The sequence below is a fragment of the Apis laboriosa genome, unplaced genomic scaffold (assembly GCF_014066325.1).
Source record: "Apis laboriosa isolate Shangri-la unplaced genomic scaffold, ASM1406632v1 scaffold1_cov151, whole genome shotgun sequence".
In the NCBI taxonomy this organism is placed as follows: Eukaryota; Metazoa; Arthropoda; class Insecta; order Hymenoptera; family Apidae; genus Apis; species Apis laboriosa.
The window spans coordinates 940,922-959,990 of record NW_025222279.1 but is presented as its reverse complement, the minus strand read 5'-3'; the positions used below and the strand labels follow the sequence as shown (position 1 = coordinate 959,990).

Sequence of the window (19,069 nt, the reverse complement as noted above, 5' to 3'; positions counted from 1 at the left end):
TTATGCTTTCGAAATTGGTAACATTTCGTATATTTATGATAGATTGGATAAAAAAAAAAAATCATAATCGAAAGAGAAAATTAAATACAGACTCTTCCTACAATAAATAAATACAGTTCTACCACATACATCTTCAGATATATCCCGCTCGATTTTCTAAAATTCGCATTCGATCCGCGTATATCCGCTTAACGTAACCCTCTTTTCACAGAAATTCGAGTCGACGTGGAATTGGAGAAGTTGTAAATGCGGCATGAACTTTCATGCTAAAGACTATCCCCCGAATCGATTGCGATTCGGTTGAGAACGCGCGCCTCTAACCTCTTCTTTAACGAGCATATTCGGACACGTGATCATCGCTCTACGACTTTATTATCAGCGTTTACGGTCACCGATTTTCCATATCTCCGCGAGATAGTTGGAATTTTACGGAAAACGCGGCACCGTGACGCGACTACTGTCGAGAATCGAGAACGATAGACGGATAGAACGGGGCCGGTTACCTCGGCGAATTCTGTGTTTTACTTGGATATAAAAAAATTTATATTTTTCACCGTCGTAAGAAAAGGTTCGAAGGAATGGTTCGAGAAAAAGAACGTCTTTGAAACGGGTTATTACCACGGGATCATTTTTCAACCTTTAAATGCACGAATTTTTCAAACGTTTATTCGCGATGAAAATTTATTAAATTTTTTAATTCCTTCTTTTTCCCTCTTATCTTACTAAATGATTAGAAAGAAAGAATCGTTGCGTAAATCTTATCGCTTGTGTATCGTAACAGTTATAAATAGCCTAAAATATTATTGACAAATTCAGAAAACACGTAAAGATAAAAAGAAAAAAAAAATAAAAAATAAAAGTTCAAGTGTAATGGAGAGATTCCATTCATCATATATCACGTACACCACTATTTCGCACTTTAATTAACATGAATTTACTGCAACATGCGTATATATACGCGGTAAATTTTACGTTGTTCTTTGTATCAGAAAATATGAGTGGATTTTCCCATAATAGCGCCACGCGTTTAAGGATTAACGTTCTAAAAAACTGAATAAATAAATTTGAACATCCCCATAAATTTGGACAAGAAGAAACAAAAAGCTTCTACTGTTAGAAATCGCTTCTTATTTAGCGAAACAAAAGTTAAATACAGCTACTGTGTGCCGCATGATGTATTAACGTTAAGAAGCATGGCGCTCGTAGCGAAGCGCTTCTTTGAAATCTTTCTTCCCCGAGATTCTACTCTCTTGGAGTTACTTCTGAACGACGGGGTAGGCTGCGAAAGGTAAGTCGAGCCTTCTTCTTGTGAAGCCGACAGTAATTTCGTGGAACTCTCTTGGGAGAGAAGAAAAAAAAAAAAAAAAAATTACTTCGAACAGAAAACCGCCTCCTGCGCCCCTTTTATCGCGAGGGCCACATTCAACCACGATGTAAGCAAACTACCCTCCTTCGTGCCTGTGAATCAACGTATACGGAGAGGCACAAGTTCCTTAAATTACCTTAAAGTTCTTGGGATCTTGAGATAAATGGACGAAGAAAGAAGAGAATGGAAGTTTAATACTGGAAGGAAAGGATGTGTATTTCTTATCAACCCCGCTGATATCCAGCACACAGATCGGGAATGGATCCGTGGCCAATGCCGTGATATATGTTGCGATATTGTCTGCGTTTGACGTATCATCCAACCAGCGAGGCAGCTTCAATTTGGTAAGACAGGCGTGCAAGTCGATTTCCTTGGTGCAACGTATGCCCAGATCTCGCATACGTGAGATATGACGATGCATGACTTCCTTTCTATATCGATGTGCACAAGGAAATCGAGTTTGCAAGTTTTACCGTATTACGTTGAAGAAAAGGGAGGAGAGGAGAAGCGGAAGATAAAAAATTGACTCGCTTTCGAAGAAATTTAAAACTGAACGACGAACGGTCGAAGGAAAAAGGAAAATTGAAAATTCAACGAAGAATCGAGAGTGTAAATAAAAAGAATTAAAAATGAAGGAACAAGCGTTTTTTGGAGAATTTTTGGAAACGAGAAGATGCAAGTTTGAACTTGGTGAGGCCATTTGCATATTTCTGAATATATGCGCGGCAACGTTTCGCCTTAACTCGAAACGAGGGTCCGGCTCGTAATAAGGATTGCATCATATTGCTCCCTGGCGCCTTGTAAAGCTTCCGTTCCGCGTGCACTAATCCTGTGACATCCCCAGTTAAGGACCACGTTTCGCGTTACCAATGGAGCCAACGATGCCCCTGGAGAATCATTGGACACGTAATTGCACGTTAATCGAGTTAGCCAGTGATCCCACTCATGTCTCCATCTAACGAGTCTAATAATAATTAGACCACAGATAGAGATAAAAAATACTTTATATTATCTCTTTACTCTCTATCTTTGCATGTACGCTTTAAATATTGATTCGTCGTAAATTAGCTCCATGTGGAAACACCTGAGTTGGTCTAAACTTTCGATTAGGAGATACATATGTATGATGGGAGGAGATAAGGAACTGGGTCGTTGTTGAACTGGCTGGAGAACTGGTTGGATCGATTTGGAGTAGCTAAAACTTGCAACGTGAATATAAATAATTAAAATATTCATCCCATCGGATAAAGATCCACTAAATAGTTATTCCTATTAAACACAGGAAAACGAAATCTTTCTACAAATTTTATTCGTCTTAGGCTATCTCTTAAAATAATCCCTGTTTTTCGACATTTCCCTTACCCGACCCGCACAACCAAACACGGCATAGAATCGCGATATTTCAAAACTCATTTATCTCAAAGCTCAGATTACCAACTCAATTCGTTTCGCCAACTCGACTCGACATTCGCTCCGAAAATTCAATTTCCCTCATTTTCCAGACTGCCAAAGTACCGAAACGTCGGCGAGACGTTTGCGAGAGATGCAACAAACAGATCATAATGAATATGTTAAACTACTTCTTTGCGTCCTGCAAATTTTCTCCTTTCTTTTTTTTTTTTTTTTTTTTTTTAAGAACACACCATCGCGATTCTCTCCGATTGAGAAGCTTTTCATTTCTCTTGGCAGAGACTCGGAGAAACGGAAGAAAGACGAGAAACCAAAAAAAAAAAAGAAACAAGAGGAAACGTACGGACGTGATTAAGCGTGGTAACGAAAACCAAGAAAAAAAAAAAAAAGGGAGAGGGAAGAGTGAAAAATGGAAGAGATGACGTCGCGTTAGAGTAATGGGGTGGCAGACGACACATCCTTAGCGGAGAATTCACGTGGTAAATTATTTCTTGGTCGGTCTGGCTAATAGGCGGGCCGAAATTACGCGGCGTGGCACAAAGCGACCGCTTCGTTGTATCGGACAAAGGGAATCGAGATACGCGGAAGGGAAGGATCGCGAAAATTGGACGTGTTCCAGGCTGATTTTTTTTTTCCTTTTCCTTTTTTTTTTTTTACTGGTATCTCGTCGCGTTCGCAACTTACGTGCACGCGACACGACCTTTTCATGGATATCGATACACCCCTCCGACAGTTTATATCGGCTGCTATCGAAACGGAAAATTTGCCACACTATGGAAATATCGAGTAACGGGGCTATTTCTGCACGCGTACGTCCGTTTTTTTTTCTTTTTTTCTTTTNTTTTTTTTTTTTTTTTTTTTTTTTTTTTCAGTTTGCCAGTGGCACGGTAACAATGAATGTTACGATTGGGTTAAACGATCGATTGAAATCTCTGTGTGCTTCGATTTGTAATTTCTTTTTTCTCGTTGGTGCTTTTTTTCTATCTCTCTCTCTCTTTTTTTGATTATTTTTGTCGTTGCGGTTTTGTTTTGAAAAAAAAAAAAAAAAAAAAGAAAAAGTAGGACGCAAAGGGAATATTGAAACGTAACAGAGAGGAATTTGTGATGAGAGGTTGAAGAATATATCAAAAATTGATTTATAATGTAAAAATGAATGGAAAAGTTATATTATATCGTGTAATGTTTTCGTAGAATTTATTCATTTATTCATGGAATCGTTATTGTTCGAAGGAATACAAATATAAGCGATAATTTGAACTCTTATTTATGGAAATAATACCTTAAATTCATTGAAGATGAAGTATGAGTTGACGTAATCCGATTAAAGTATTCAAATATTGATACTAAGGCTATATATATAAAATATAATCGAAAATAAGATAAAATAATATACATTTTTTTATATAAATATTTTAATAATAAATAGATAATAAAAATCAGTAATATTTTTCTTTGTTTCCAGTAAAACGATTCATCAGATCATCGATCGAAATACGATAAAATATAACAATGAATTAATTAACCCGTCACCGTGTCAATTAATCCATCTCTCTCTCTCTCTCTCTCTCTCTCTCTCTCTCTCTCTCTCTCTCTCTCTCTCTCTCTCTCTCTCTCTCTTTCTTTCAGCAATGAAGCCATTAATACTTCGATAAAACGCCGCGGGAAAACGTTTCAAGCTTTACTGTGCCACACCGCGTCAATTAGTGGATCCCCTCTTCACAAGATGAGATTTTCTATCAAAAGCCATCGGATGTAAGAGCAAAGTATCGCAAACTCGTCCTTTGCCATCGTAATTAACTAATTGCCCCCATTCGTGAGATGTTCGACGACTACAATCCGTATCTCCTTTTCACTCGTCGAAAAATCCTTACTAATTTTTCATCGATAAACCTTTCCAAGAATATAATTCAGACTAACTTTTACGAGGATCGTGGAATTGTTAAAACTTCCCTTGTTTTCTTCTAAAATATATTTATTTCTGAAAGAATATTCGTTCCAACGATCTTACTAATGATATGTCGAAAATTGATTTAAAGAGTCCTTCGATCGAACTAATTTCGATCTTTATTCAATCAATTGGATATTCAATCAATTCAATATTCAATCAATTCGTTACTAAGAAAAAGAAGTCCATTTGGAAAGAATTGATCTAAACTAAAAACAGCAAAACGCATGCACTCCATCGCATGCATTCCGAATTTTTTCCCTGCGCATACAAAGAAAAAGGAATTCCAAGGAAGCTTTGGGACCAAAGCTTTCAATGAAAGTACGATCCTTTGTCCTGCTCGTGTATGTAGGTCAAAATGACATCGTCGAAAGCGTCGAATCAAAGGAATATCCAATAATTTCTATTCGTAGAATACGATCATAGCTCGTCCAATGTGCAACACTGATCGATTCGAATTTTTCCCCCCTGCCTTTTTGAAGCCACGCTCAGTTTCCACGAGGAATACTTCGACTCCCCTTTCCCTGATCAACTTCTGCCACCATGTGTTTGTTTTACATATCGGGATGAACGACAGATTGAGAAGGATTAAGGTCGATAAAAATACACGGAAAATAGAAGGATCGCAACGATTCGAAACCAACCCTCGTTCCCCTAGTTTTCCTGTTATTTTTCCTCTTCAATCTTTATCCGTGCCTGCACGTTTCAACCAGTCACAGACGTGCTTCAACGAAATTGCGTCTATCTCTTAAAGCGCCGAGTCGTTCGAGAAATCTTTCTAACGGCCCCCTTATTCTTCGGCTAAAGGCCCTCAAAGCTTTCCTATCATTTTGCAAACTACCCATTCCCGTTTCACCCAACTCCGTCCCCTTTACCTCATTCGAGGCGTGCTCGACGTCGAGGGAGAGAGGCCAAAGACAGGTCGTCATCGACGAACTGGAAAGGTTCACGATTAAAGCATTCTTTCAGTTTCTCTCTATTTCTAGAATTTCCGTCCTCGGGAAAATTTCGAGCGTCGGAAGGAAAGAAATTAACGCGTTCCCTTCGATGAATCATCATCGACGAACCAAAAACATCCCCAATCTCCACTTTTTCCAAACCATTCCCGAACAAAACTTGGTGAAAAACACAGTTTCAACAAGTTGATTCGTTCACCGACGATCATCGATGAAGAGGACGCGATTCAAGTTTTCCTTTCTCTTGCCCTCCAAAGGGCAAATCATCCCCGAGGGAGGGAAGGGATTTCGATCGAGCGAAAGGAGAAACGAAAGGGAAAGAAAAGGACGGAGCAAGTTGGCGAAGCGAGTGGTCGAAGAGCACACACACGCGGATAAGGGAGAAGGAAACGCGCGCGATACAACGACCGAGGCGAGAGTGCAACCCGTCGTTGTTTGAGGGGGGAGGAGGAGGAGGGAAAGGTAAAAGCGAAACATCGTCGCTGGAAACTGGCGCCTTGCTCGCGAATAGGGAAGCGCCGCCCCGTGGAAAGAGGGACGCGGCTACGTGGTGAACGGAAGTGGTGGAATAGAAGGGGGGGGAGAGGGAAAAGTGGTGTAGCGCCGTGCGAAACCATGGTAGACGTTCTTTCGCCCCTCTCCCCGCGCGTGTATCGCGAATGCTCGAATGTTTGTATCGCGCGACGTGCGCTTCAGAACTAGCTCCGCGCGCACCAGTTACGGCCACTTTGTCGCCGTGTACTTTGGGAAATTTCCAGTTTCAACGTCTACCATCCTCTCTCTTCCTCCTTTCCCTCCTCCTCCCGATCTCGATGGTTTCGCCCGAATGGGTTGGGTGACGCGGGGAATTTAGGGATATTCGCAACAATTTCGCGATTTTAGCGCGGTTAAATGGTGGAACGACTTGTTCAAGGGGCGTGAAACGCGCGGGTTTCGATTCCTTTCTCGTGGAATTTATGTTTCGCGTAGAGTGTATGCCAGATGGATACGCTGGAGGGACCCCCAATAGGAAATTGGGAGACGCTGGACTAGAGATTTGGATTAATTTTACATGGGATCGAAATAAGATGGATATATTATCTAATAATAATAGAAATTTTGATGAGTAAAGGAACGGTAATTTGGTTATTGTTTTATTTTAAATTTGCGAGAAGTGGAATAATTTTCAAGAGAAATTTTGATCGATGTATTTTTCAAAATAAAATCAAAAAAAAAGAAAAAATATTTAAAACAGCTTGGAATTAATAATTTTATGTTAGCGAAAGACAAAGACAAAAGAAATCTCCTACATCAAATCGTGAAAATTCGTAAATTAATTTAACCAAGTATTTCACAAAGAAAATACTCCTCTCGACGCTTATTCTTTTTCTCTTTCCATTTTCAGAATCGGAAAGCGAATATTTCGAACGAAGCTATAACCAGAATCGTATTCGTAAAAAAACAAAAAAAAAAAAAAAAAGAGAAAAAGAAATCGCCCGTATCAAAATTATACCGCCAGGTATCGTAAAAATGCGAAGAGGGAAGCAAAGAGTTACGCGTTTCCAAGAATTTAAAAAAAAAAGACCGGCAAAAAGCCGACACGGGCCGATGGTATTCAAATCACGAGCCGTCATCGAATCCACGGGTGGGAGTGCAATAAAATTCCGGGCAAGTGAATCGAGCGGTTCGTGCAGCGACACGAAAACATCGAGTCCCGGGACTGGACGTTCGAATCAGAAGGCCATTTCCGGGAGGCCGCGGGCCACGGAAACTGAATGCAGTTCAGAAGTGCCACTTTCCTACGCGTCGTGAAACCCAATGCACCGCTTCTTTGCGCCGCATTCAATCACCAACGGCCAAAACTTGTATCGTTTGACCATTAAATCGTTTCACGACGCGTTTTCACGTTTTATGGAATCGTTACGCGCAATAATGGGCGCAAGGTTACCCCTTTTGTGCGTGATAACAGCTGAAAGAGATTTTCAGGGGACGAGATATGGGGGCGATGATTGAATGGATCGATTAATAGATAAGGATTTTACGACTTTATTATTACGATATTACGAAGATAAAATAGGATGCCGGCAATTATGGGTAAATTAATAGGTATGATAAAGATTCTACGGTTTATTGAGAAATAAAATAACGTTTCACGGTGTCGAGATTGAAATATGTTCTCTTAGAGAGAGAGTAGGTATTCTAGTATTTCCAGGAAGAGCAAATAAGACAGCGGAATTCTCGGAATATCTACTTGAACAAATTTACATCTCTATTCTTAGAATACTTAGTCTCTAAAAGCAATCCTTAGTAATTGACAACTTACAGTAAGAGATTCGCTTGTAACAACTTAGGAAAATTAAGAAAAATAAAATTATTGGTTTAATATTAAAAAAAAAAAAAAAAAAAAAAAAAAACATTAGCAGATAATGATTTGATGAGTCTTTATTATAATTTTTTAAAAATTGTTCTATCTCTGGCTTATACTGAGACACGACTAAATAAAATAATTTCCTCCTCCTCCTCCTCTTGCTATTTTACACCATCATTCTAACCATCATTCGAATTTTCTCTTTTTGAAAAATTTCACAGCCGTCCAATTCGACTTTATTCTCCGCGACGACGAATTTCAAATCCATCCAAAATGTGCGTGAATTTCCAATAAAAAACTTGGAGACTCAAAAAACGGGAGGAAATGGACCACCAGCGTGGCATCACGATCAAAGAATACATCTCGAAACGAGCCGTCTCGGTTCACGACATACGAAATTCCACGCGTTTCCGCTGTTCCGATTCGACATCGAATGAACGTTAGCGGGAACGAAACGAGTTAAAAAGAGGGAAACCGTATTCCCGTGAAAAGGGATCCACGATCCAATTACCCCGTTTCCAACTAAACTCGCGTTCGTTTCGTTCGCCGTACGTACCAACGCCTCTCGCCAACGGATTACCTTACCCCTGGTCCCTGCATCCCTGTTTGCACCATGTTTCACCCCTCCCCTGTTATTCGCACGCGCGACAAAGAAGCCGAGCAAACAAGTGTTCTATCTGTGGTGATGATGCGGATAAGCCCGCGGATGGCTTAAGATCGCGCGATACAGCGATTCAGGATTGTGGAAACGTCTCGCCCTCCCCCATCTTGTTTGAACTTTGAACGCAGCAGCGGCTCGATTGCGTGGACAGCGTGTTTGAGCAGTCGAGTGTCGAGTATTCAAGGATCGAGGTGTGGTAATGGAAATTGGTGTAGGTCGGATTGTTGCGTCGATCGATGTAGTTGGATTGCACGCGCGTTGATGCACCGGTTTGATAAAGTGATAAAGCGTGGATTGATGCGATTTTATTGGTGGGATGAAAAGTACTTCGAGGACAAAGTGGGTAAAAATGGATATTAATATTTGGTCGAGAGAGAGTAATTTGAAATTTTATAGCATTTTATGTTATTAACGAGACAAAGGTTTTCTTGTTTTCTATTTCGAAACGAGAAACCCTGAAGTTTCATCGTTTCCTTTCCACCATTCGTCTCGGTTGATATATAATTAAAGTAAATTGTATTTAGATCTCTGCGAAGTTTGTTTCAGATTGCTAACTTAATTTAAATGGTGGATATTTTAGTTAAAGAGGTATAAACAAATTTAAATGTAGTCATTAACGAAGTATAAAAGAAATGGAAATTGAAGAGAATTTTTGAAAAATATATAACAAAATTAGAAGAGATCTTAGTGATTTACTTTAAATAAAATTTATAAGAGATATAATAGCAATTGTGAAAACGATGAAAAAAGTTTTTTTATTATCTTCATAGATAAATATTTTCGAAAACAATTCAACCGCGAAACGACCAATGATCGTAGCCGAGGGGAAGCAGAGATTTCTGAAAGTTTATCTCGTGTTATTCGTTTTCAACAACAACTAGCTCCAACCTTAGAACCGAAGTTATCGACAAAGATGAAGTTCGTGCGGCTGAAATTTAACTGAACCACGCCTAAAGCGCGCCTCGCGGCCTTCCATCTCCAATTCAATGAACCAACTAACATACTCTGATCAATCATTCAAATATCATCCGAACCGTGATAAATATCGAGTTTAAACATCCCCTTTAGCTTCGAACGCGTTAAAAATTAACTGAATTCAAATCGATCTTTCTATGCCATTATTTGGATACTCTTTTAAATAAAATTTTTAAATGAAACTGAATGATTAAATATTATCCATACGTGTATTCATTCTCAATTGATTCTTTAAAAGATTACCGAAATTAAAATTTTTACATGTCAAAAACAAGCGTTTTAAGAAGAGAGAAGAAGAAAACAAATGAAAATCCCATTTCAAGATAAATAATCTTCATCCAGACGATTGTCTTATTTCCACGATAAAGCTAACTGCACAAGCACTTAAACGAGATATGTTTAAATCTACAAAGCGAAACACGATGAACAAAGCGGAAGCGAAACTTGTACTTTTAAACGATAAGATCCCGCATTCCATACAGTCAACGTTGTTTATGAAACAAGTTAAAACGACGCGGTATTTACGCGAGAAGAAACGTGCGATGTTTAGATATTTAAACGAGCGTGGTCCACGGAAAAGCAGATGGTTTTCCACGATTATGGTGTATTCCGAGAAAACAGAAATATTACATCTTTTAAACGAACTGCTATTTACCATTCTTGCGCCTTACCATCCTCAAATCGACTTACGAATGATAATAAAATTCTTCAAACATTTCTTTCATTTATTGTAATAATAATTTCTTTGAAGCTACGAAATATTATCTGATTTATCTCATCTTAGTAATGTTTCCCGGTAAAAGCAAGGATTCGATGCTTTGGTTCGAGTTTTAAAAGCTAATAATAAAGCTAATACATAATGTAAAATATAATGTAAACCTTGGCGCCAGCGCATATTATAGGTCCCGAAATGCAATATCCGCTATTTAAACGCTTTTAAAATAGTTTTCCATTTTTATTATGGTTTTGATGGAGAAACTATGAAATACGCGCGAAAATTAATCCAATCGAGTCGAAAAACATTTCTTTACCGAGCGACTTTAAAAAAGAAGGAAATGTAAGAATATATACGATCATGATCGAGTAATTGAACCATATACGTGCATAATCGCGTATTATCATAATAAGATTATTATCGGAATCGATCAGTTTAACCTTTGTATAATTATTATTTGCATATTAACACGCGCAAAAAATAAATTTATTCACTTCCTCTTTTAATTAAGATTTCTGATATTCTTCGTGTATCTCTTGATCGTTTACATTCTATTGAAATTTAAAAAAAAAAAAAAAAAAAATCACAAGAATTTGAAAATTACTTCGCCTACCATCGTACGATCGTATTCAAATATGCATGCATCGTCTACGTGAAAGAGAAGACGTGGAAGTTCACGTGGAAAGAACATGCTCAACAGCCTCTTACTACTCCACTTCCACGCGATACGACGAGCTATTAAGTCGATTTATTGTTTGCTCGTTTTATTAGCCGACAGCTTGATGCGCTTTTCCTTTATGCATTTATTATACAACGACTCTATTCATTACTCCACATCGAGAAATTCCCGGCACGGAACCGACGGCGGCTCCATTATTCCTCGCACGACCGCCTCTCAACTTTCGCGGTTTTTTTCTTTTTTCCGTGAAAATAAGATAAATAAATAAATTCCATTTCCCGATGTCGCATCGTTCCCTTGACCGTTTCTTTTTCTCCCACGATCGCGATATCTCAGGGATGGAGGAAGGCAAGAATCGTTAATCGAGCCGATCGTTTTTCGGTGATTAAACGACGATATCCGGACGATTCGATCGAGTATCGCCGATCCAATTTTCCGAATCGTTCGCGGGAAGGGGGGGGGGGGGGAGAGGATCGAACACGCGAGGCGGCAAAACCCGAGTTCGATTACGAAAGTGCATCACCTCGCCTCGATGTATCACCGATTCGATCTTAATTGCCTTTTCAATCCCGGAATGTTCATTCGGCTATCGAAATTTCAATTAAAATCATCGTCCTTCCGATTACGCGAAACAGTTTCGCCCCTCCAATCAACCACTATCCGCTCGCGTCCTATGGGTTTACCTGAGATAATATCGATTTAAGTAAACAAGATTCGTATTCATTCGTTCTTATTTTTTTTTTTTTTTTTTTTTTTTTTTTCTAATAGTAGTATACCTTTTTTCACGAGAGTAATGAGGAATGATTCGTACGCGATGAGAATTTATTGCGATTGACGAGGGGTAAAGTATTGCAATTGAACGATGTATGAAAGAACAATTGGAATACTTGTATAAATTGATGGATTATCGAGGATATTATATTTAAAAGTTAAATGAATCGATTCCATTTAGCAAAAAGATTAACTTCTAACTCTTTTGAAAGATATATATTATAATCCTGAATGAATGAAAATTTCTTTCTTTGGAATTTAAAGTCCAATATGATATTTCTACAATATTGTTGTATAATGACGTTTATAATTTATGTTTTTAATGATGCAATATACGCGATCGTGAGATACTCTTACGTAAAATAAACCAAATTCCGAGATTATGTTCTATTGATCTCTTCTGCATCAAACTTGATACGATCAACTCGTTATTTTTTTTCATATCTTTTTCACGAAGAAAAAGATATAATAAAATACAAAAAATATTTCTAACATAAATATAATTTAAATTTCATTTCGACAAATTTTTTCCTACGAGTCTTCGGTGTTCAAAAATTTTATTTCCCTTCAAATTGCTCCAAATAACTATCATTACAATCGATAAGTATACGTGTAATTACACGAGGGTGTTCGAAAAAGATTTAGGTTTAATGGAGCAACTCTATTTCCGACGTGAAACACGGCGGCTTGTTGTTAACCTCGTTAGCGAATCGTCGGTACTATTAAACGAGGTCGCTCGCGGGGAGAAGCTTTCGTTTGATTCGCGTGAGCAAAAATACACTCGTGGGAAGGTAAACGGCAAGAAACTTCTACCACGATTACACCGTTAACCTTCGCGCTAACTCTTTGACAACGCGAAGCGCATGCAACCATTTTGCACTACTTTTTTTCTTTTTTCGCGCTACTTCTTCATTCTCACCTTTCTAAATCGCGATTTTTCGAAACGAACGTGACGAGATTGCATACAAAGTATTTTATTTATCTTGGACTTCTTAATCAATGAAAGTAAATAAATATATTTATTTCTCGATAAAACAAACGTTAAATTTTAGTGAATCGAAACACGTAATAAGAAAATATTTTTCTAGAAGTTTATCAAATTTTGCATAAAAAACAGAATATTAAATTTACTAATACTCTAAAGAATTATCCTTAAATTTCTCAAAATTCTCATTTAGAGATCAATGTATTATTTGTAAAACTTACCTATCAAAAACAGTAAAATACATAGTCATTGCTATTTAAGAAATATTTTTAAAAATTCTTTGAAAAAAAAATTTATAAGGATAAAAAGATATCGAGGAATCCAAGATAAATGAAAGAGGTCGAAACGAACAGCGAGAATTCCTATGTATCGTAGATGAATGAAACGAAATCTTTAATAACACAGTTCTCTTTTTACAGTCATGATTCAAGTTTCGCCATGTTACGCGTGCCTCGAATTACACGATGAATCGAAACCAGTTCGCCGTTTCATACACGATTAATCTTCGACACGAAAGCGCCTCACGCACTTTTCATTAGAAATAATCCTAATTGATTTCCTCTCCAACGAGGCTAATCAACATTCTACATCTTATCTCACGTGGATAGAATGCAAACAAGTATGACGTAAGTACCGCAAACGACATTCTTACATTATCGTGGAAATATATTCAATAAATTATTTATAAATCACTAATTATCCTGTTATGCTTTTTATATTATTCTACTTATAAAATTAATCCACGACTGATAAATTTAATTTTAGTAACGTCATGTGAATCTTATGTAATGTTTAATATTTGTTTTAATTTATTTGTTCGCAGAAAAGTCTCCTTAAAAGGTAATAAATTACATTTAATGTAAAAAAAAAAAAAAAAAAAGATTTTTAATAAAAGTATCGATCCAAAAGTTTCTAGCAGATTGTAATTTACACGATTGTTTTTTAAATCGTTGCACGTGCATAGTTCATGATTTATGAATGATTTCGATGAAATTCCGACTTGTTTAAATATCTCTAATAGCACGAAGGAATTAGAATCTATTCTTAAGTGCACAAAGCGTGCAATATTACTGGTGAGCAACTAGATATATTCGTATATTGCAAACATCTAAATACTATGTAAAGGTAATCTAGTAATATTATCAGACGCTTGGAGAATTCTAACCAGACACCTGCGAAATGTAATCATCTTGTCGTAAATAGTTTTATTACTCTGTATTATAAATATATTACGTATTCACATCTAAGAAATTCAATATAGAAATCATCTTAAACTATTATCTATCCATTTACCTATACTATACATAATTTAAATATTATTCGTGAACGATTTAAATTTAAATTTGAATTTCAGGATAATTATAATTTATTCTACGCAATTAATCCGTTTTCTAGTAATCGAACATCCTAATTCCACTCTCTCCTGAATTTCCATTATATCTCGTTACTCTTTTGAACTTTTGTAGCCCAAACAAAAAGCATTCAACAAAATCCCAAAGTGTGCAACTGTGTACGATTCCATCAAAAAAAAAAAAAAAAAAAAAAAATTAAACCTATCTATGATTTTTGGAACGTGCACGAATGTATTACGAGAGGGTGTAACCATCCGCGTTGTGTACTCGCGTGCACTTCCTGATTTATGGACAAACTCGACGACCACAGGGGGTGTATCGCGTTCAAATATCGGAAACCGGTCCATTGTACATAGTCGGATACGTGTGTTGACGATTCAAAACGCACGTCTATGTATTCACAATATAATATTTTACCGAGAAGCTTTATGTTTGGCCAATTAAATTCCCATAAATGAACGAGAAATAATTTCTAATTATTCTAAAATAAAAATATATACAAAATTTTAAGTTTCCTTTCCATTGTAATGCCAACAACATTTTTAATTAATTTAATTTCCTTTCCCCCCATCTCTCCCTCTGTTAATTTTCAACTATCGACTTATGATTCAATTGCAACAAAAATTTCAAGCGACAATTATTATCATCTAATTCGTTTTCAACAGAGATGAAGTAAGTTTTGTTGAGAACGAAAGACGTATCATTTAACCGATGTTCGAGATAATGAAATTTAAACGAAGCATCCAGGGATAAGCGCGAATGTTCCAAAATTTCCATAAAGTTTCAACGGTACGTTGGTGCGCACGCGTAGTAACTCTGAAGGAAAATTCGTCGTCGGAAATAATTTTGGATTTACAAGTGTGACACGTGTACTCATATTTCCTTTTTGTTTCCCTTTATTTTTCGTTATTTTTCTTGTTTCTCTATTTTATTCCTTTTTTTTATTTTCATAATTGTTCCGCTTTTATTTTAGTCGATAAAACGCGGTCCCGTAATCGTGTCATTATGAAATGTCGATAACGATGAAAACAATATTATTCAATTGCATTACAAAGATGTTGAAACATATTTTAATCATTTTATGCTACATGTATAACAAAAATTCTATTGTATGAAACACACAAAAAAAAAGAATAGAAATCTTTAAAAAAAAATAAGAATAATAATATTATAATACACGTTATTCTATCCTAAAATTTATGAAATAAAAGTTTCAACCTGAGTGATTTTTTTTTTTATAAAATCACATAACGTATGATAATTCATCTACAATACAAAATTATCTATTGTATGAAAATATAAATTTAAATATCTAATAGCTAGTTTTTTCTGTAAAAGATCGCATCAATAAAATAAAATTGAATAATAATACATATATAACAAGTATAATATAGGATGTAAAAATATATGTTTAAATTATATAAAAATTCTTTTTTACAACAATACATATATATAAAGAAATGACTTTGAAGCGGAAATTATCAATGAATCATCATTAAATTTTTATATATGACAATACGCGTAACCTTGAACTACACTTCCCAACGAAAACGAAATAAATATCGATGATGGATGAACATGATATCGAAGAAGAAATACGAATTGAATTTTATTAAATAACTTAAGATACATTTTGATTAGATAAATACGCATATATATGTAAATGAGAGTTATTTATCAGAGACAAAATTCACTCTCGCAATTAAAAAATGTTGTTAGCATTTGTGACATAACCTATCTTTCTCCCTTTGACGATACACTAATCACAAAAACCCGCGCCTATTCTAAACGATAATCACGTTTTGTTTCAACAATTCCTAGTACAGGCTTGCAAATAAAATTTTATTAAAAACTAAGGATTTAAAATCATAAAACAGAAGCTAAGTAAACGCGATTCATACGCGTGGTATGGTCATTGACGCATCAGGTGTCAGTCACCTCGAAAGGGTACGCGGTCTCACGTGTGCGCCTTGTACGATCGTTCTCAAGAATAATATTGACGCACGTGTCATGATTCTAGCTATTTTCTACTATATGTTTTTGCGCAGCATTTTATTTGTATATATCGAACGACATAGAATTAAAACTCACCAGTTTTTCGTGATAAACGTATCGTGGTGGATTCTTCTTGCTCGTCCTTCGTCGTTCTCCTGCTCGTCCCTCTTTGCCTTTCACTGTTTCGCAACGTGTCAGCAGAAGAATTGATCAAACACTAGATTCAGAATAGTCACTTATCACGAATACCGTGCACGAGATTCACTATGATAAAACTAAGAAAGGCAGAGAAACATCGTACATTCGTACCGGTACAAACACACTACGAAACGCGGTACGAACACGACTGCTCCATACCGTACCATGGATCAGCTGCTACTATGGCAGCGCTACCATGGCACACGGCACGCGCGAGAACTAAGTAGTGGGGGAAGGGCGGGAACGCGCTAGTCAAGTGTAATATTGGTCGCATTTCAAGGTAGAGACTAAATCATTGATCGAAAAATGCAAATAAAAACGATTGTTTAATCGCAAATATTGTTGATTAATAAAAAAAAAAATAATAAAAAAATATTATTATATAATAATATTTTCTCTGATTATTTTAAATATAAGGATTGATTTTTATATAATAAATAATTATCTTTTTAATTATGAAAAATATGGAATATATAAAAAAAAAAAATAAAAATTCTTTAGATTGTTATAAGAAAATTTGTTCATCGAAATACTTTCTTGTATATATTTAAAATTAAAATCGTTTTTATGACTCTAATATAAACTACGTAATACATTTATTAATGTATGTGTGTCAAAACTCATACTAATATGAAAAATATGAAATATTAAAAAATTAAAAAGTATAAAATTGCAAAATTAAAATTAAAATAATAACAAAAATCGAATAAAAAATAATAAAATTAAAATTGAAAAACTTGAAATTGTGAAATACGAAATCAAAAATCCTAACCTAAATCATGAAATAAATAATAAATAAATATTAATATTCACGAATATCAAAATATTCATAATCATTATGCTTGCTATACATATTTAAAAAAATAAATCATTTATGCATGTGACTTACCGTTCGTAGATAATGGCACAGCAACAGCAATAGCAATTTCCTGTCCGTTCATAATGATAATAAAATGTATCAACACTCATAAATAAAATCATAAAACGCGCGAAATTTTTCGTCACTATTTTTTTGTTACACTCGCAAATGAATGTATTTAAAACACTTGCGAATAAATGTACATCGCGTAAATATAAATAATATTTTACAAATATAAATCAGAATAAATATTTTAAATGCGAAATACAATTAAATTAAACGAAATTACACGCATACGGTCTCGACGACACGTCTAAACGAAACAACGATCGAAGCGAAACTGACTGATGACTGGTAATTGTATCTCGGCGGATAAGGTCGAACGTCGAATGTTTGGTATATTTCGAAGCGTTTACTAAGTGATTTATATGTTATATTTCAAATATGAAATATGAAGTATTTAAATATTATAATTTTTAATATCTTATTAAAATTAAAAATTACGCACAATTTAAAAAATATTTTATATTCGGAAAAATGTTTATTTACTTAATTTTTATAAAAATTTTATTCATAAATTTTTCTTAAATTTTCATTTTAATTTATTTCTGTATATGCAATAAATGTCAATATTTTTTATTCTATTTATATTAGTTAAATATTTATATCATAAAAAAGATAGATATTGTTTTTTATAATTTTTTAAAAGATAAATATTTTAGATATATACGATATGAATATCAACTGCTATCATAGATAATCATTTATTATCTTTGTTACCTTATTATTATTACAAAATGTTAAATTTATTACAAATGTATATAAGTATATTCATATAAATATAATATATATGAATTATTATTAAGTGTATATTAATTACAAAAAGAGATACTATCAGACGAATATTGTAATTTGTAATAGGTAATGTAGCTTTTTATAAAATTATTTTTTTTTTTTGTTAATAGTATAATTTTTAAATTTTTTTGTTTAATATAATAAATTTTACTTGTAGTTTTTTTCGCATGAATTTATCTAAATATAAAGATAAGGATTTTGATTCTTTTTTGAAGATTCTTCATTGGTTGCTAAACTGCATGACATAACCTAACATTTTGTAGAAGGTGTTAGAGTTTTCCATGAAATAGCATTGAAATAAATTAAAATGGCTTCTGATTCAAAAATTTTATGTTTTCAACACTGCTGTAGAAAAAATGTATTTTGTAAAAGTGTTCCAGAAATATGTCCAATTTGTCATGTACAAATTATAGATTATAAAATAATACCTTTCCTTATTCCATATCCTTATAAAAATGCAGCATATGAACCACATTCTATAGTTGTAAAACCAGCTCATGGCAATTTTTTGAATGATTATCATATTGTAAATGACTTACATATAGGAGTAACAAATTCAGAAGGAATCGTTTTTGAATATGACAAAGTTGGTTTAGTAGTAAATGATTACTCAAAATGGATGAATTGTATTGCAATAAATATAATTCCTTCATCTTGGGTCAATCATTGGAACGAAACACTAAAAATAATGATAAAAGATCCAAAATGGAAATCTGAAAATTATGATGAAGTTTCAATGAATTGTTTTAACTTTGTCATAGAGTTTATAAATAATTTAAAATATGTGAATACAAATTTTATAGATAAAGAAACTATATGTGAAAATTTAATATTACCAAAACTTGGAGATGCACTTACATATAATTCCTTATTTATGAAATTGGAAACTACTGAATTTTTTATTTCTTAAAAAAATTCTACAATTTTCTTTATATAAATAAATATATAAATTCCTTTTTTTTGTTATATTATTATTTATGCATTTATTCATTTATATTTT

The 19,069-nt window shown here is 34.7% G+C and overlaps 2 protein-coding genes across 8 annotated transcripts in view; one reads left to right on the top strand and one right to left on the bottom strand.

Moving 5' to 3' along the window:
• The window catches only part of LOC122712227 (protein-tyrosine sulfotransferase), a 169,471-nt gene extending 151,957 nt beyond the window's left edge, over positions 1 to 17,514 (bottom strand). For 4 of the 7 annotated variants that reach the window (XM_043931687.1, XM_043931690.1, XM_043931691.1 and 1 more), the window contains exon 1: positions 16,254 to 16,525. The gene's annotated coding sequence lies outside the window, so the exon portion shown is untranslated. Of the gene's footprint in view, positions 1 to 16,253; positions 16,526 to 17,244 lie in introns of those variants that run through there. The other 3 variants (XM_043931689.1, XM_043931695.1, XM_043931688.1) reach the window with 2 other exon arrangements.
• A 559-nt stretch (positions 17,515 to 18,073) lies between these two features.
• Positions 18,074 to 19,057, top strand: LOC122712313 (MKRN2 opposite strand protein). Its single transcript, XM_043931853.1, has 2 exons — positions 18,074 to 18,135; positions 18,227 to 19,057. Exon 2 carries the CDS (start codon positions 18,377 to 18,379, stop codon positions 18,977 to 18,979), a length of 603 nt encoding a protein of 200 aa, XP_043787788.1. The 5' UTR covers positions 18,074 to 18,135; positions 18,227 to 18,376; the 3' UTR covers positions 18,980 to 19,057.
• Positions 19,058 to 19,069: the final 12 nt, after the last annotated feature.